The sequence below is a fragment of the Lepidochelys kempii genome, chromosome 1 (assembly GCF_965140265.1).
Source record: "Lepidochelys kempii isolate rLepKem1 chromosome 1, rLepKem1.hap2, whole genome shotgun sequence".
Classification (NCBI taxonomy): domain Eukaryota; kingdom Metazoa; phylum Chordata; order Testudines; family Cheloniidae; genus Lepidochelys; species Lepidochelys kempii.
In genome coordinates, this window is record NC_133256.1 from 12102829 (window position 1) to 12122665 (window position 19837).

The following is a 19837-nucleotide window of genomic DNA, read 5'->3' on the forward strand; positions in this document are numbered from 1 at the left end:
CCAGGGATGATCTTTCCGTTCGCGTAGCTGAGCGCACTGCCTTCGGGGCAACCCTGCTCACCGCCAGCGGACAAACGGCAGCGCAACTTGCTGACCTGGGAGAGAGCAACCAGTGCAGCTCTCTCCGTGCCTGCTGCCTGTCCCCCGCCCTGACCCTTCGCACCGGCTGAGTAAACAGCTATCCCATCACTAGGGCGGCCGCTTCCTCGGACACCCCGGTAGCTACAGCTCGCCTGCCCCGCTCCCAGGAGCGCTGCTACGCCGCCAGCTCCTCCGCTCAGGTGGGGGCCCGGGCCACCGCTGCTGCGTCTGCAGCTCCCCCTGCCCCGCGCGCCAGCCGCACGTGCAGCCCCAGCCCAGGGCGCTCGCGGCACAGAGGCACCGGGAGGGGCGCGAGCGAGGGCCGCGCGGCCCGCGCGCGCGCACGCGCGCCCCCAGCCGGCCGCGGCCTCTCGCGCGCTAGCCGCCGAGCCGAGCCCCGCCCCCGCCTGGCGGGGAGGCGTCCGTCCCGTCCCGCCCCGCTCTCTATGGTTTTGCCCCCACGTCTACCCGGCTGGGCGGACCGTTGCCTGGGGCTGCCGGAGGCGGGGCGGGGGCCGTCCGGCGGGGTCTCGGCCGCGCCGCGGCGCCATTTCCCCACTGGCCTCCAGGGAGCGCTTCCCCCCCCCCCCGCCGGCGGCCGCGGCGGGGCGCTGCGGAGCCGCCTTCCCACCCTCCCCGCGGCCGGGGGCTGGCTGGGGGCCGGCCGTCCCCGCTCCCCCTCCCCCGGGCCGGGACTCGCCGCCGCCGCCGCCGCCTCCCAGAGCCGCTCGGTGCCTCGCCGCCGGGCCATGGAGTCCGCGTGAGGGAGCCGCCCCCGCCCGTCCCCGCCGGGAGCCGCGCGCGCTGCGCTCGCCCCCGCCCCCGCCCCCGCGCCTCCCATCCCGGCGCCGGCTCCTCCCCGCGCTGCGGGGGCCGCGTCCCGCTGCTGAGCGGGGATTGATGCGGAGAGCGACGGCAGCGCCATGCAGCCCCCGCCGAGGAAGGTGGGAGCCGCGGGGAGCCGCTGGGGCGGGCTGCATGGGGGGGCTGGCACCGGGGTTCAGGGACCGGGGGACTGGCTGTGCGGGGGGGTTGGGGCTGGGTGGATTGGGGTATAGTGGGGGTGGGGGTGGCACCGGGGTTCAGGGACCGGGGTCCTGGCTGTGCGGGGGGAGGTTGGGTGGATTGAGGATCAGGGCATTGTGGGGCTGGCACTGGGGTTCAGGGACCGGGTACTGGCTGTACGGGGGGGGGTTGGGGCTGGGTGGATTGAGGATCAGGGCATTGTGGGGCTGGCACTGGGGTTCAGGGACCGGGTACTGGCTGTACGGGGGGGGGTTGGGGCTGGGTGGATTGGGGTATAGTGGGGGTGGGGCTGGCACTGGGGTTCAGGGACCGGGTACTGGCTGTACGGGGGGGGGTTGGGGCTGGGTGGATTGGGGTATAGTGGGGGTGGGGCTGGCACTGGGGTTCAGGGACCGGGGTACTGGCTGTGCGGGGGGGTTGGGGCTGGGTGGATTGGGGATCGGGGTGGGGTGGGGTGGGGGTGGCACTGGGGTTCAGGGACCGGGGTCCTGGCTGTACTGGAGGGTTGGGGCTGGGTGGATTGGGGTATAGTGGGGGTGGGGCTGGCACTGGGGTTCAGGGACCGGGGTCCTGGCTGTACTGGAGGGTTGGGGCTGGGTGGATTGGGGTATAGTGGGGGTGGGGCTGGCACTGGGGTTCAGGGACTGGGGTACTGGCTGTGCGGGGGGGTTGGGGCTGGGTGGATTGGGGATCGGGGTGGGGTGGGGGTGGCACTGGGGTTCAGGGACCGGGGTCCTGGCTGTACTGGAGGGTTGGGGCTGGGTGGATTGGGGTATAGTGGGGGTGGGGCTGGCACTGGGGTTCAGGGACCGGGGTCCTGGCTGTACTGGAGGGTTGGGGCTGGGTGGATTGGGGTATAGTGGGGGTGGGGCTGGCACTGGGGTTCAGGGACCGGGGTACTGGCTGTACGGGGGGGGGTTGGGGCTGGGTGGATTGGGGTATAGTGGGGGTGGGGCTGGCACTGGGGTTCAGGGACCGGGGGTACTGGCTGTGCGGGGGGGGTTGGGGCTGGGTGGATTGGGGATCGGGGTGGGGTGGGGGTGGCACTGGGGTTCAGGGACCGGGGTCCTGGCTGTACTGGAGGGTTGGGGCTGGGTGGATTGGGGTATAGTGGGGGTGGGGCTGGCACTGGGGTTCAGGGACCGGGGTCCTGGCTGTACTGGAGGGTTGGGGCTGGGTGGATTGGGGTATAGTGGGGGTGGGGCTGGCACTGGGGTTCAGGGACCGGGGTCCTGGCTGTACTGGAGGGTTGGGGCTGGGTGGATTGGGGTATAGTGGGGGTGGGGCTGGCACTGGGGTTCAGGGACCGGGGGTACTGGCTGTACGGGGGGGGTTGGGGCTGGGTGGATTGGGGTATAGTGGGGGTGGGGCTGGCACTGGGGTTCAGGGACCGGGGGACTGGCTGTACTGGGGGGTTGGGGCTGGGTGGATTGGGGTATAGTGGGGGTGGGGCTGGCACTGGGGTTCAGGGACCGGGTACTGGCTGCACTGGGGGGTTGGGGCTGGGTGGATTGGGGTATAGTGGGGGTGGGGCTGGCACTGGGGTTCAGGGACCGGGTACTGGCTGTACTGGTTGGTTGGGGCTGGGTGGATTGGGGATCATCTGGGTGTGGGGTGGCACTGGCAGTACTGGTGGCATTGGCTGTATTAGGTTTGGGGGGCTACACTGTGAGCATGTGGGGTGCTGGGTGTATTGGGGTAGGGGCATTAGCTGTACACAGGTTGGTGTATTGGGATGTGGGGGGTTGGTGTGGAGGTGCCGGGTGCCACAGGCTGTATTGGGGTGGGGCGCTGGGGGCTCGGGTGTATTGGGAGTGAGGAGTTGGGGGTTGTTTGTGTGTAGAGGGTGGGGTATGTGAGGGTATGTTTTTATCTGTATTGGGGGGTTTGGGTAGGGCTTGGCTTGTATCGGGCTGGAGGTGTATCAAATAGGATTGAGAGCTTAATTCACCTTGCTGGTTGTGTGGATGTATGTTGGAGTATGGGGGATTTGGAATTGTCTGTATTGGGGTGAAAAAGGGGCTAGGGTTAGGGAATGGTCTCTGCTGAGGTACTGAAGTGAGCTGTAGCTCACGAAAGCTTATGCTCAAATAAATCTGTTAGTCTGTAAGGTGCCACAAGTCCTCCTTTTCTTTTTGCGGATACAGACTAACACGGCTGCTACTCTGAAACCTGAGGTGATAGAGTATGGCTGGATTGTGTAGATGAGGGTTGTTGAAGTGGGGGAGTTGTGTTTTGATGGTTGTATGGAGAGGAGGTTCATTGGATTGATGTGGGAGATTGGGGTTGGAATAGTTTACAGTGGGACTGATATGATGATTATGTTGGTGTGGAGGGTTGGAGTTATATAGATTGGGGTTGAGAGGGTTATTCTGTGAGTAGAAGAGATTATGGGGGTTAGCATATGGAGTGGGATAGAGTTAATTGTGTATGTAGGAAATGGTTTGTGGGTGCCTGTGTGGAGGGAGTTGCGTGGGTGAGGGTTATTGGGTGGGGGTGTCTGTGTTGTGTAAACAAAAGGCTGCTGTTTGTCATTTGGCATTTCATTTATATTGCATGTGTGCTTTATGCTTTGCCTCTTGTATTTTTTACATGCAATTTTATTTTCACTATGTAGGTTTCAACATTTGTATTGTTTTAAAAAAACGTAAACCCCTTTTCTGCTTAATCAGAGCATAGGGTTTGTATGTTTTGTTGTATCTTGAAAGGAGCTGAGGTGTGAAACTTATCTTGCTGTAGTGCTAGGATTGGGGGTTCTTGTTGCTGGGGGATTATTTTTGGTGTTGAGGGGGAAGCTGTTGCTAGCAGATGAGATCTGGAGGGTTGTTTTGCTTTGAGAGAAAGGGGAGGTTTGTGGCAGATCCTTTCCTTCACCTCGTCCCTGTCTTTCTCTCTTCCCCTCCCCCATAGCAGAAACTGTTATTTATTTCCCCCTTCATGCATGCATCAGATTTTTAGATGCGTGGATGCTGTTTCTTTTTTAGGCTGCTACATAGATGCATCTTGGCATTTAACACGTTGATTGATCGAGATCTCTTGTTTTAAAAACCCCATGTTTCTGTGGCCAAGTCAGTCCTTTTCTGGGGTTAATGTTTATCACAACAATCCCTCCCCCACCCACTGCCATGCTATCAGCTATCACTCTGGTACCCAGGCTGTTGAAATCTTAATGCCATAAGATTCAAAACATAAAGCAGGTATATTATAGTGATAAAAAAAGGCACAACCTTTCTGAAGTCATACTGTTAAGGAGGGAGACTTTTGATCTGATATACTGGCAACCACATGACTGCGTTTAAAGGCATGTTCATGAAACCATTGTAGGAGTGTTTAATCAATGCACGTTTCATAAATGTGTAAATTGTTTTTATTAAGTGTTAAATCTGCAGCAGGTTATTTCTTCCCCCAACTCCTTTATTTGTTTCAAGCTGAACCTCTTTTGTTGTAGACAGGTTTATCCTCAGAGGTTTGGAAGAAGAAAACATGCATATTTGTTGTCAACAAGCAAGACACAGCTCTGAGGTGCTTGATGTATGAAATGCAGACACTGCAGGGTTAGATCCAAACAATATATAGTAAAATCAGTCTTTGGTTAAGTAGATGCTAGGGTTATGTTAACCAAGCAAAACAGGTTTACACATACTGAAAATGTTTAATTTGCACATTCTGATGGACAGTTAGATTATAAAGTTAGATGAAGGAAATCAAATATTTTTCACCACTGAAATGACAGCTGGACCCTACATAAAATATATGATCTGTCTTTTTTGTAGGTAAAAGTTACACAAGAGCTAAAAAACATTCAAATTGAGCAGATGACAAAACTTCAGGCCAAGCATCAGGGAGAATGTGATCTACTTGAAGATATGAGGTAAGGTTACAGCAAATGCTACCAAATTCCTGTAAGATCTCCTTTTGGAAGAACATTGGGTTACAAAACTCCAGGAACTGACGATGGAATTTCCTCTTGGATTTCCTGCTTTTAGGCTGTTAAAGTTTTGACACAGCTGGGAATTATAACGGGGACTAACACAGCGCAAATCATTTTTTCTTCTCTTCAATGGGGCAAGTGTACAAATGTGTCATGAAGAAATCCAGAAAGTATTGGTCTGTTCAGCACTATTTTTCTTTGGGATAGACTCACAGTTCAAGTGATGTCTCTAGTGTTAAATACATTTTTTATAAATACTTTCATAAAGGTAGTGATGATTTATAGTTAGCCATAGGAAGTTTTAAAGAGCATTCACTACATGAATTTATTTTTTTGTGCAGAAAATATGAGTAAAAATATTTGCACTAGTACTTATAAAGCACTTTTGTTACATAACCTTGCACATTGAAATCAATAGAAAAGTTCTGCGTGTTTCATATGGTAGTTTCATTATTTATATTTAAATAATGTGAATGTTTGTCTTTATCATTTATGTATGTTATGATCAAAGCAGGACTAATGGGCACCTGGAATTATGTGGCGAATGAATCACTAACCCTGTTTAGAAACTGTCAGTTTCTACAATGGGCATGCTGTGAAATAGTCAAATGTCATCAATACACCTATTGCTTTCCTTCTTTTTGGCACCTTGTGCTTCACTCAGTAACTGAAAATCCAGTAAGATTGCTTATCAGTAGAGAGCAAGTGAAGTGCCAGCTCAAAGTTTTAACTTCACAAGAGATTAGAATACAGTGAAGTTCTTACAGTTTCAGTCTGTCTCCTTACATCCCATGTCAATAAAACTTGTCAGATTCAGAAATGTATGCACTTTCCATCTTTGTCTGAACCCTGCTCTCTTTCATGGGTAGTGAAACAAGCTTCTGTACGGGAAGGATCACCACATCTGTTATTTTACAAGTAGTAGCTATACATTATTTGGAAAGTAAATACTGGTTAATGAGTAGCAGATTGGTATGTGAGGATTTTTTTCCTTAGATAGAAACTTAATTTTATTATATCTGCACCTGGTAACACTGCTGTCAGCATTTCCTTTCTAGACCCTTATTTTCAGGGGTTTATAGTTTAAGCATTTATACTTGTTTTCTGCTGAAACATGGCATAAAAATCTTATTGTCTCTGGTCACAGAAAAGTTACAGGAGAGCAAAAATGTTTTCTTGAATTAATATAATTTTTAAAATGTTAGTGTTACAAATTAAGAATCTGTATTAAGAGTCTGGTCACTGAGTAGACATAGTAGAGCCTTTCCATCATATGCTATGTATTACACATTTTATCTGTAAAAATCTGTTTTTTCAAAAGAACGCTCTTTACCACTTAGGTACAATAGTATTAAAAAGAAAAACATTTTAAAACAATTTTTTCCGTTCTTTACTCTTACAGTTTGCATGCAAGAATGGAAATGAAGCTCCTAAAGGGGGTACACCTGCCATTCTGAGACTTGACTAATTTTCTGTCTATGTAAGACTTAAATAGGTGTCTTTCCTATAGTATGAATATGTGGATTCTGTGTTGTCTTCTAAACTGGAGTTTCAGTTGACAGTACAGTGCCTTATTGGAATGCATGTGTGAAAACAAACACAGCAGGTTTTTAAACAGCAAGTTAGTACTCGGTCCTTTCACTTATTGGGGTCTGGGTTCAATTTTTGATTAGATTTGATGGTAAAAAACTTTGTGCATTTGATTCAGCATAGTCTTTTAATGGCATTTGACTGACTAACATTACTACCACACAGCTTTTGCAGTCTTTGCAGAAGAAGAGCTGGTATTAGAATAGCAGGGATGGTGTATGTTTGAGATGAATTTTAAGCATGGTGAATAATGCACAGTGACTGATGCCTAGCTTTTGTGAAGGTTATCCGTGTATCTCCTTCATGAATTTGTCACTGTCCTTCTATCAAATGTCAGGGTTTGGAGTTGGCCCTTGAGCTCTGGCAAGTCAAGGTGTAAAATTTGTTGCTGACTCTTATTTTGTGCTTCAGGCACTCCTTAAATCTAGCAACTTTTAACCTTTTCCCTTATTTTTGACCTCTTCCTCAGAACATTCATTTGTAGCATCATCCTCTCTTCTGGTTTTGTGTTTCTTGAGCATTAAAATGACCAGCTTTCCAAGAGTAGAAGTAATTCTTGTGTTTGTGTCACTTTTCAAATATAAGGCAGTTAGTTGAGTGTGATTTTATAGGGACTATGCCTTTTCTGCAGCTCATGCCATGTATATGTAATTTCTCATTTGGAGATGGATGTCATTAAAAATAGTAATTGAAACTACAGAACTTCAATAGCAAGTGCAAACTATGCAATTCTTTTGTTATGGCTAGGCTTGGAGAATTCATTTTTTAAATAATTTGGACAGATATCACCAGTGTTTGTTTTAAACCATTTAAAATGATTTGATTTGCATTTTCACAATTGAAGGAAATTATGGGGCAAAGTCAGACTATTTAATGACAGTAGACATTAAGATTCAAAAAGTTAAAGCTTTATAATGGTTAAAACACAAATTGTCAACATCTCATGTCAAAATATACAAAAGTATCTTTAAACTCCAAGTTCTAAAGCAGCATTTTTTTCTTTCTTTGCCTATCTGTACTTTTCTGTTATGGATGGAAATATTTTTTCCTTGGTTTATGTGTGTGTATGGTGAAATTGACACCAATAAAACCTAATCCTTCCAAGCCTATTAAAGGTATACAAACAGTCCTGTAGTTAGTCAAATAGAAATGGGGAGGCAAAGGCAATGTGAACTGGTGGGCAAAGGATGTGAGGTCAAGGGGACTTTCTCCACAACAGTTTAAAATGCTAAATAAAAGTTCCTGTCTAAAAGACTTTAAAACATTTCAAAACAAATGTGTGTGGACTGGGCAGATGCAGCAGGGGAAGATGGCTGCCTAAACCTGGAACTGCTGCTTAGCTCCACTAAAATCTGCTAACATCTGCTAAAGTAAGGCAGAGTTTTTGCCTCTGGGTGGTTCATCCTGCTTTTAACATCTTAGTAGCAGATGGATCTCATTTTGAACCCCCCTTCCTCCTGGGACTCCCCACAAATTGCAGAGAAGCAGAGGCTCTCTGACAGCCTTGTACAGTGCAGCATGGCACCACTCACAGTGGAGACCCTGATAGGCCTGTATCAGATCTATAAAATGCTAAAGCAGGTATCAGAAGAACAGGTTATGCTTCAAAAAATATCAGAGGATATTTCTGAAATTAAAGCCACAGCTGCAGCACAACAGGTCAGTTTGCAGGAGCTATCCTCCAGGATCAGGGAGGGCTCTGTTAGGATCATTGTAGATCAGCACCTTGAATGGGGTCTTGCAATATGCGTTAACTACTTATGCTAAACAATCTGTTACACTTTGTATTCAGGTGACACTTTGACGACCTTTCCCAGACCTGTAGAATAGCTCTGTGTAGCTCAAAAGCTTCTCTTTCACCAATGGAAGTTGGTCCACTAAAAGCCCACCTCGTGTCTCTAATAGACAAGCAACAAAGTCTGATCCAAAATCTACAAGATAGAGTGAATGATTTGGAGAGCTGGTCCAGAAGAAATAATTTGAGAGTGGCTGGGTTCCCTGAAGATGGGGAAGAAGAGGGAAGTCTAGTAGAATTTTTGTCTAAAACCTTACTTGGGATCTTTCCTTACATCCCAACAGAGAGTAGGACAGAGTGAGTGCCCTCTGCTTCCTAGCCACCAAACGCAGGGCATTTATATTAAAATTCCTAAAATACAGTGTGAAAGAATCCATCTTTAAAAGAGCCTGAGAAAAAGGAAAGTGAGCTGGAATGGGCACAAAATAAAGATTTTTTTCCCCACTGCAGCTGGGATGTAGTTAAAAAAAAAAAAAAAAAAGCCCTGTTTACTATGGGCAAGGAAGCTGGCGAAGGAGAAAGGCGTGACCTAATTTTATAGCCTTTCCGGTTATTTTTAAGGTCGGGCAGGGTGGCCAGCTCATTAGCTTCTCCAAACTGAGAAGCAGCAAAGTGCATGGCCTCTATATAATAAAACACATTAACCATATGTTGCCTTGGGATTTACCTTTGCTATTCAGCAGTTGTTGCCAGGCTGTTGTCACCAGCAGTAAAGGAGAAACACCCACCTCAGCTCTGCATCCCTATATGTGCCATCTTCCCTATATGTAAAGTAAGGAGGAACCATCAGATGCTCAGACTCAAATCCCTCTGGTTTTTTTCCAGCAGATTCTTCAGTAGTATCTGTCTTTTATGATCCTAACCTTTGATGCAAAGATATGTGTATTTTAGCCCCAAACCCTTTTTAAAATGTGCTCAAGATGTTCACCCTTCTTTCTCCCTCCCCCCCCCCTGCTTTTGTAATGGAGAGGGGTTGGGGAATAATCATTTATTTTGCATTCAACATGGATGCAAAGTAGGATGCAAAGAGGATACGTTCATTTGAGCTGCCCCCCCGACCTGATTTTTTTTTCTCCCACTCTGACTTGAGAGCGTGGCTGTCTCACATCTTCCTTTTTTTACAGCCGACCTGTTGTATCTCCTCTCAACTCCTTTCAGAGTAACAGCCGTGTTAGTCTGTATTCGCAAAAAGAAAAGGAGTACTTGTGGCACCTTAGAGACTAACCAATTTATTTGAGCATAAGTTTTTGTGAGCTACAGCTCACTTCATGCATGCAATGAAGTGAGCTGTAGCTCACGAAAGCTTATGCTCAAATAAATTGGTTAGTCTCTAAGGTGCCACAAGTACTCCTTTTCTTTTTTCTCAACTCCTTGTGCATTTGGCACTTACCCTCTTGCCACTCTGTTTTCTCTTCCCCCTCCTCTCCACCTAAACTCCTTTGAATTTCCGAGAATACCCTTCATCCTGAACTCCTCACCCTAGTTATACCCCCAGGGTCTCGGTGGCATGACATAAGATGCATTTTGGGTTACTTCCCCCCCGTGAGTACCTGTGGCTAATTTCCTTACATGTGTTTCTGGGAACATAAAAGGAATTGCTTCCCTGTTACATACCTGTGAAAATTATGGCTGCCCTAGGTGACATGAAATTGGGTCAGACCCAGGACAGCTGCAGTATGGTTTTCCCGCTGAATTTTACGTCTGGTTCAAAGACACCCTGACTCCCAGAATGGCTGAGGCTTTTGATGGAGGCACTCTGTGCTCTTTAGTGAATGAAGCCCCGATCTCAGTCATTCTTAAGCCTGACAGATGCCCCAGAACGTGCTAGCTATCAACCAATATCCTTAATCAACTTTGATATTGAAGTATTGTCTAAAATCCCAGCTGGGTGATTAGAAAAAATAATGAGCACAATACATCTGGACCAGGTGGGTTTTATACAAAAGAGACATGGGTCAGACAATACTCATTGGTTTATCAGTATGTCATCCTACTACCAAAGCCCCTTGAAACTATTGACTATTTTGTCACTGAATGCAGGAAAAAACCTGCATCAGAGTTAATTGGAAGTAATTTGTTCCTCATTCTACAAAAAAATCAGATTTTGTCCATTTTTTGTGTCTTGGATTAGACTTTTGTACTCCAATCCTAGCTCCCATGTTGTACCCAATAACTACATCTCCCCTCTTTCAGTCTTTACCATGGTATGAGACAGGGCTTTCCCCTGTCCACACCATCTGTTTGATTTTTTTCCTTATTGCTATCGGCAGTACAAATTAAAGCAGTGGTTCTCAAAGCCGGTTTGCCACTTGTTCAGGGAAAGCCTCTGCCGGGCCGGGGTGCATCCGGCACCATGCTGCATCCATAGGTTTGGCTGATCACGGTTCCCACTGGCTGCTGTTCGCAGATGCGGGAAGCAGCACGGGCCAAGAGACATGCTGGCCACCCTTCCCGCAGCCCCCATTGGCCTGGAACAGTAAACCGCGGCCAGTGGGAGCTGCGATCGGCCGAACCTGCAGACACGGCAGGTAAACAAACCGGTCTGGCCCGGCAGGGGCTTTCCTTGAACAAGGGGCTGACTGGCTTTGAGGACCACTGAATTAGAGTATACCATGAATCCAGGGTCTAAAAACAGTATCCTAAGAAATTAAAATATGTTTTCATAATTCTATATATCATCAACCCCCTTCAGGCAATCTCCAATGTATTACAAACTATTAAATTCTTTGGGAAAATCTCAGCATACAAAATTAATTTGCAAAGGTCGGAGGCTCTCAGTATCTCTTGAAGGGTGTATAATGTCTCCTTCTTAGAATTACCTTTTGCTGGCAGCAAGTGTAAATCGGGTAGTTGGGAGTCTTCTTTCCTAGAAATATATAAAAAAGTAAAAATTAATCGTTTTATCACACAGATGGCTTTGGATTTACATAGATGGCAGGCCCTTCCTCTATCCTTCGGGGCAGAGTTAATATATTAAAGATAAATGTCCTCCAGAGAATTCTATTTGTCCTTAATTCCTTGCAAGTTTATATTTCCTGGCTTCTGTTTTCCCCTGCCCCAGAATTAACATTTTTAAAACTTTCTTGTGGGGTATGGGCAACAATCCCAGGTTATCCTTTTAAAAATGCAACTGCCTATGAAGTCAGGTGACTTTGGGCTTGACTGTATTTCCTCAGTCTTGAGCCAAGTGATACAATGGCTAGCACCCCCAACACTCTCGCCCTCCAGCCTGGCTGTACATGGAGAAAGCAGTTGTAGCCCCCTGCCACTAGAATCTGTTCTAAATAAATAGTAAGGCTATATTATAAATTATTTCCTAGAATAACTTGCCAGTTGCCACTGGGAATAAGATATTATGTTCTGTTAATTACCAGCATATAGGATTCACCAAAACCACAGGGCCCTAAATGCACTTGTGTGTTACATAGAATCATAGAAATGTCAGAGTGGAAGGGACCACCTAGTCCAGCTCCTCACACTGATGCAGGACCAAATATACCTAGACCATCTCTGACCGGTATTAGTCTAACCTGTTCTTATAAACCTCCAATGACAGGAATTCCACAATCTCTTTGGAAGCCTATTCCAGTAGTTAACTGTCCTTAAAATTAGTTTTTCCTAATATGTATCCTAAATCTCCCTTGCTGCAGATTAACCATATTACTTCTTGTCCTACCTTCTGTGGATATAGAGAACAATTGATCTCTGTCTTCTTTATAACAGCCCTTAACATATTTGAAGACTGTTATTAGGTTCCTCATCAGTCTTCTTTTCTGTGACTAAACATGCCCAGTTTTTTAAACGTTTCCTCATAAATTAGGTTTTCTAAACCTTTTACCATTTTTGTTGCTCTCCTGGGCTCCCTCTGGTTTATCAACATGTTTCCTCAAGTGTAGTGCTCAGAACCGGACACAGTACCCCACCTGAGGCCTTACCAGTGCTGAATAGAGTGGGACAGTTACCTTCCATGTCTTACATATCACACTCCTGTTAATAAACCTCATAATAGTAACCTTTTATGCAACTACATAACATTGTTGACTCATATTCAATTTGTGATCCATTATAACCCACAGATCCTTTTCAGCAGTAATTGCTGCGTAATCAAGTTATTGCCCATGTTGTGGTTGTGCATTTGATTATTCCTTCATATGTATCATACTTTGCACTTGTCTTTGTTGAATTTAATCTTGTTGATTTCAGACCAATTCTCCAATTTGTCAAGGTCGTTTTGAATTCTGATCCTGTCCTCCAACGTGTTTGCAGTCCATCCCAACTTGGTGTCCTCTGCAATGTTTATAAGCATACTCTCCATTTAGTTGATAGTACTGGACCAAGGACAGATGCCTGCAGGACCCCGCTACTTATGTATCCCCACTTTGACAGCGAATCATAGATAACTACTCTTTGACTATGGTCTTTCAATCAGTTTTGCATCTACCTTATAATAATTTCAGCTAGACCACATTTCCCTAGTTTGCGTATGAGAATTTCCCAGAAATGTACTCAAGTATAATATATGAAAACGTTCGCCTCTTCCTCCATCTCTTTTGTCTTCCTTCCTCTGTTCTTGAAGTCTTTCCACCCTAACTTCTCTTCTTTAGTCTTCCCTTGCTTACTTAGTTTAGTCCACCACTCTTTAGTCCATTTTTATTCATCACTCCCATGGTGTTCTTTCTTTCCATGTTCTTTCACCTTTTCCCCCTCACACAGTATGTTCTGGGTTCCTCCCTTTCTCCAAAATCCATTCTGTAGTTCGTCACACTTGCCCTCCATACTGAAAATCCATTCTCCACTTATGATTTCTGCATGACACAGTTCTATCTGTGTTTCATTTGTGTCCTTTTCCCCCAGTTCATCAAATCTTGACCTTGCATTTTTCTGCCATCAATCCAGTTCTGGTATCGCACACTCGAGTTCACTGTTCTTGATGTCTACTCCCCTCCAAAGGTTTACCTCAACCAGCTAATATGTGTTAAGGCTGCAGGCTACATTAGCATTTTAACAGTGTTAGCAACCACCTTCCTATGGAGACAAGGTCTTTGTGTCTGCTTGCTCAACCCTTCCTGGCCAAGAGGCTCCTCTTTTGAGCATTCCCTGCCCTCTTGAGCTCTGTTCTCCCATGTAGGATGCTGCATTTACTACTACATGTTGCTCTTTCAACTCCTCAATGGACTTTCTTCCACTTGTGCTCCACTGAGATGCGCAACTGGGGAACAGCTGAAGTAAAGGCTGGTAGTCTTCCTCATGGAGGGGAAGAGAGGAATTCTTGAAGGGGAAAGGGAAGGGTACTTTGGGGCAGAGAGGTAGAGGAGGGTAGCACAGGGTGTGGGAGAGGAGATTCTGGGGGCCGGAAAGAGAAGTGGATATTATTATTAATCATGTTTATTATGCTAGTGCCTAAAGGCCAACTCGAAATGGGGTTCCATTTTGCCAGACACTGTACAATTGGAGCAGACACTCCCTCCGCCAAAGAGCTTACAATCTAAATAGATAAAACAGATGCAGGCTGGGGGGGAAGGGATATAGCAAATAGCAGAATGAACAATGTGATGACCGCATATGTCATGCTAGTTCTAGAGAAGGAATTGATTGCGGGTTTTCTGGTTGGGGGCTGGGTACAAGGAAAGGGAGTAGCTGCAGTCATATGGTGGTGATGCTCCCCTGTAGTGACAGTACTAAGTATGACTGAACATTACAGATCTCAAGAAGATAAATTTGCATTTATGAATGCATAGTTATATCTGTAGATGTCTGGTTACCACTGATATTAACATGGCATTTTATGTATTGAATTGTGTTCTGCTTAATGAAGTTGCATATAACCTTTTACTGTGATTTCACTTTACACTCTCCAGGGAACTCAGCTACACTTCTGTAATCTCTCGGATTGTTGGTAGCTGTGTGATAAGGTTTTTGGCAACTGGGGCTGAGAGTTAAACCTACTGAAGTAGAAACAAAGTACTAATTGCAGCTTCATGTATATTTTAAACATAGAGTATCTAATACAGCAGTTACAACTCAGATCATCTAAAATATTCTGATGTTAGGAAAATCCAATCATTCTATAACATACTGTGTTGCAAAACAGAAGCTGAGAAAAACAGGCCTTGAAAAAGCTGCAAGATGGCTAAACCTTCTAAACAGAAGGAAGTGCTGTGCGGCCCACTATCCAGAGGCAACATAGTGATGAGAGGATTGGGCCAAAAGAAATCTGATGAGGTTCAACAAGGACAAGTGCAGAGTCCTGCACTTAGGACGGAAGAATCCCATGCACCGCTACAGACTAGGGACCGAATGGCTAAGCAGCAGTTCTGCAGAAAAGGACCTAGGGGTTACAGTGGACAAGAAACTGGATATGAGTCAACAGTGTGCCCTTGTTGCCAAGAAGGCTAACGGCATTTTGGGCTGTATAAGTAGGAGCATGCCAGCAGATTGAGGGACGTGTTCATTCCCCTCTATTTGGCATTGGTGAGGCCTCATCTGGAGTGTGGTGTCCAGTTTTGGGCCCCAATTTACAAGAAGGATGTGGAAAAATTGGAAAATGTCCAACGGAGGGCAACACCAATGATTAGGGGGCTGGAGCACATGATTTACGAGGAGAGGCTCAGGGAACTGGGATTATTTAATCTGCAGAAGAGAAGAATGAGGGGGGATTTGATAGCTGCTTTCAGCTACCTGAAAGGAGGTTCCAAAGAGGATAGATCTACACTGTTCTTAGTGGTACTAGATGACAGAGCAAGGAGTAATGGTCTCAAGTTGCAGTGGGGGAGGTTTAGGTTGGATATTAGGAAGAACTTTTTCACTAGGAGGATGGTGAAGCACTGGAATGGAATGGGTTACCTAGGGAGGTGGTGGAATCTCCACCCTTAGAGGTTTTTAAGGTCAGGCTTGACAAAGCCCTGGCTGGGATGATTTATTTGGGGATTGGTCCTGCTTTGAGCAGGGGGTTGGGCTAGATACCTCCTGAGGTCCCTTATAACCCTGATATTCTATGATTCTGTGGTGAGAAGTCCTATATCTACCAGTCCCCAGTTGTTGAGAAGATGGATGATGCTGGGATTCCCACTAGGATCTCGTTCCCGAATCCTGTTTGAGGCTCCATTTTTTGCTTTAGTCTCTGGCTTTTAGGAATTGATACATTCTTAAGGAATGTATCATCAACTCCTAAAGGAGAACACTTCAATCTTCCTGGACATTCTATAACAGATTTAAAAGTAGTCATACTTGAACAAAAAAACTTCAGAAACAGACTTCAAAGAGGTTTCAGAGTAACAGCCGTGTTAGTCTGTATTCACAAAAAGAAAAGGAGTACTTGTGGCACTAACTTGAGACTAACCAATTTATTTGAGCATGAGCTTTCGTGAGCTACAGCTCACTTCATTGGATGCATATCGTGGAAACTGCAGCAGACTTTATATACACACAGAGATCATGAAACAATACCACCTCCCACCCCACTGTCCTGCTGGTAATAGCTTATCTAAAGTGATCATCAAGTTGGGCCATTTCCAGCACAAATCCAGGTTTTCTCACCCTCCACCCCCCCACACACAAACTCACTCTCCTGCTGGTAATAGCCCATCCAAAGTGACAACTCTCTACACAATGTGCATGATAATCAAGGTGGGCCATTTCCTGCACAAATCCAGGTTCCCTCACCCCCCTCCAAAAAAACACACACACAAACTCACTATCCTGCTGGTAATAGCTCATCCACAGTGACCACTCTCCCTACAATGTGCATGATAATCAACCTGGGCCATTTCCAGCACAAATCCAGGTTTTCTCACCCCCCCACCCCCATACACACACAAACTCACTCTCCTGCTGGTAATAGCTTCTTCAAAGAGAAACCGCAGAACTAAAATTCATTTACAAATTTAATTTCATTAATTTGGGCTTGAATAGGGACTGGGAGTGGCTGGCTCACTACAAAAGCAACTTTCCCTCTCCTGGAATTGACACCTCCTCACAATTACTGGGAGCGGACTACATCCACCCTGATTGAATTGGCCCTGTCAACACTGGTTCTCCACCTGTGAGGTAACTCCCTTCTCTTCATGTGTCAGTATAATAATGCCTGCATCTGTAATTTTCACTCAATGCATCTGAAGAACTGGGTTTTTTACCCACAAAAGCTCATGCCCAAATAAATCTGTTAGCCTTTAAGGTGCCACCAGACTCCTTGTTGTTTTTGTGGATACAGAGTACCACGGCTACCCCCTGATACTTGATTCCTGGAATGACTCCTGGAAAGGAGAGGCAGTTCTTTACACAGACACAGACACTCTGCTGTCCAGAGGCTCCTGGCAAGGAGGTGGAGTTGTCTTTGCTACTCTACTGCTCCTCAAAATTCCTGAGTGCTGCAGCAGGGAGGCTGTATCTGGACTACTTTATTCCATCTCCAGGGTTGTCATCTCCAGTGAATAGCTTTGTTGCTTGCCTCTGCTTCTCATAGATGTTTCTAAGCATCAGCAGAGTGAAATTGACAAGATTCATGTTCATTTCACTGTTCCCAGAGGTTCCAAATAGTATCAGTTTTTACTATCTTGCTGCTTGGGGAAGTGAGCAACAGGTGGAGCTCCCTAACTGCAGACTCAGGAAGAGTGTGTTGCTTCATTTTGCTTGTAGCTCACCATGAGGCGAGAAGATTTAATCTGGAAGTTTAGAGTCTTTAGCTGTTGATGGCATTTCTTTCCTCACGAGAGAGATTCCTTTTCGCTAGTGATGAGTATGCGTTGATATTTTTCAAGCAGTGCCTACTTAAAATCATTCAGTAAGTGCAGCATCGTTCATTTGGTGTTCTAACATGAAAACACTTTCTTAGAAGGCAGTGTTATTGCTTCTGAATATTCTTCTGCCTAAAGTGCTGCAGAATTTGTGGTCTAGGTATGTTATCTATAATTAGGCAGTCATTTAATAACATACATTCTTGAAGGAATTAAAACCTGGTGATGTTTGCACTGGAACTGTTTGAAGGACTGGAATACACTGAAATAATTTTGCCTACCAGGCATGGAAATCTAGGTTTGCAGCCTGGAAAAAAAAAATTTCAATATAAACATAGCAACAGTGTAGTCATTCAAGCCAATCTTGGCACAGTGATATGAGCGACAGTTCTTTTAAAATTCGTGTTCTAACCTAGTATAAAGCAGTAATGGATTGCCTGCTTTAATACCGGTAGGTATCATTATAACTTTGACTAACTGACAAAGTTCTAGTTAATTCTGGAGTGCATTTTTTTTTTGTGATCTGAAGTGGAAACAATAGTAAAATACAGTTATGTTTATAGGAGGAAAAAAATAAAATGTATTTATTCTTCCATTTGGACTTGAACTTTGTTTTTTATAAGAAAGCTTTATTTAAATCTACTACACAGTGTAAATGGGGTTAGGTTAATGACATTTATTTCCCTAACAGCTTGCAGGAAAGCTCAATATTTTTCCATTAGTAGCGAGTGAGCAAGACACTTTTCGTCTGCTGTTGTGTTGAGCAATGACTGAAAATGACTCAGACTACTAAAGACTGATAATGTTTTGCTATTGGTTACATTTACAGTCTTGACTAGAAATTACTTCTCTTATAAAAAATTATTCTCCATTCCTTAAGTCATTGATTCTCTTTGGGGCTTAACCTTTATAGGAGTAAAGGAGTAAGACAAATTCTCCTTTTTTCCTAAGATATTATTTTACTAGCTTTCTGGAGCTCTGACTTAGTTTTCAGAGTAGCGGCCCTGTTAGTCTGTATCCGATGAAGTGAGCTGTAGCTCACGAAAGTTTATGCTCAAATAAATTTGTTAGTCTCTAAGGTGCCACAAGTACTCCTTGACTTGTTCGTTCTTCATCCAGTGAAGTTGTGCAGAGCCTTCACTGTTACAGTATCCACAATAATAATGTGAAGTGCCCTCAAGTGAGCATATTTATTTTTTTGTTTTGTAAAAGCTGCTTTGAAGCATTTAATATGGTTTGGGTGCCAGTTACATGAATTAGGATACATAGTACAAATAATGATACAATGCAGAGAAATGTACTTCCTTTTCCCACCACCCATTAAAGGACTTGATCCTGTAAGATGCAAGCAGTCTTTCGAAGTACAGAATATCCTCAGCTCCCACTTGTTTCATTGGGAGTTGAAGGTGTTCACCACCCTTCCTTTTCACTATCCTTATTATGGGCTTAATCTGGAATTGCACACACGTTTATTAAGGGAATGAATGAAGGCTGGTTTGATTTCCTGTTTTGGTAGAGATTCTGTTTGTTTTCCAGTTTTTGTATCCTAAGCTGGCAGTGCTCTCAGCTCTTTGCACTTTGTCTACATTAAGGAAATTTTCTAAACAATTCCCGCTGTTGCTTAGGAGACTTAATGTAACTGTTTTTAAACAATGTGTCTACCCTGGTCAGAGCAAGTCTAATTGACATGGTGCTGAAAACGGCTGCTGGAGTTTGAGAGCTGCCAACATTAGAAACAGTGGGAATTTTTTTGTACAAATTCCGTAGTGTAGATTATGCTACAGGGTTAGAGAAGAAAGACTTCTCTGCACCAGGAAGTTTATCTGTAAAATGTGTGACAGTAGCTGGAGTATCTGAAGTGATGCTGAAAATAGTTAAATGATCAATGTAGACAGGACCAGTATGTATTCAGTAGTTTCAAGAAATGCGGGTGGATTTTAGGTTGACGTAGGTTAATGCAGGCACTTGATGGTGCAGTGTGTTGCTATGCCAGTCTTTCTTTTAAAATTTGGATTCCTGGCCTGGGTTCAAGTCCAGCTTTGGAGTCAAAAGAGAAAATGCGTTTGTCCTTGTCTCTAGTCAGGGCTTGAAAAATCTACATGCCTTCTCAATGCTGATGAATGGGAAGCTCGTCCTGGTGAATAAGGGGACCTACATCAAATCCTGCAGAATGTATGGCTTCTTCATGGGAGGAAAAATTCTGTCTGTCTTTGGTTTATATTCAGAAGGTTCTCCTAATGTTGGGCTGTTTTCTTGAGCCAGCAGACGAACCTAGTTTGCTGCCTCTACTGCTCCTGCTTTTCCCACTTCGCCACTGAATTATATTAATTCTGGTCAGTGTTGCTTTTGCTATTCCTAAGGGACCCTCCACTCAAATCCTCTTTTATGGCTGGTGGGTTTAGTTTTCTGTCTGGTAGGTGTCTGATACATACATAGATATTAGGGCTGTCAATTAAAAAATAATAGGATACCGTTTATTTAAATATTTTTGGAAGTTTTCCATATTTTCAAATATTTTGATTTCAATTACAACACAATACAAAGTGCACAGTGCTCACTTTATATTTATTTTTGATTACAAATATTTGCACTATAAAACAAAATAGTATTTTTCAGTTCACCTCATACAAGTACTGTAGTGCAGGTTCTTTATCATGAAAGTTGAATTTACAAATGTAGAAT

The 19837-nt window shown here is 45.0% G+C and overlaps 1 protein-coding gene across 4 annotated transcripts in view; it reads left to right on the forward strand.

The window, feature by feature from the left end:
* The first annotated feature begins 777 nt into the window (after positions 1-777).
* The window catches only part of FCHSD2 (FCH and double SH3 domains 2), a 223353-nt gene continuing 204293 nt past the window's right edge, over positions 778-19837 (forward strand). The window contains exons 1-2 of one of the 4 annotated variants that reach the window (XM_073334756.1): positions 778-1025; positions 4881-4978. In XM_073334756.1, the coding sequence (XP_073190857.1) occupies positions 1005-1025; positions 4881-4978 (119 nt within the window). In that variant the 5' untranslated portion in view covers positions 778-1004. Of the gene's footprint in view, positions 1026-4880; positions 4979-19837 lie in introns of those variants that run through there. The other 3 variants (XM_073334750.1, XM_073334766.1, XM_073334777.1) reach the window with 3 other exon arrangements.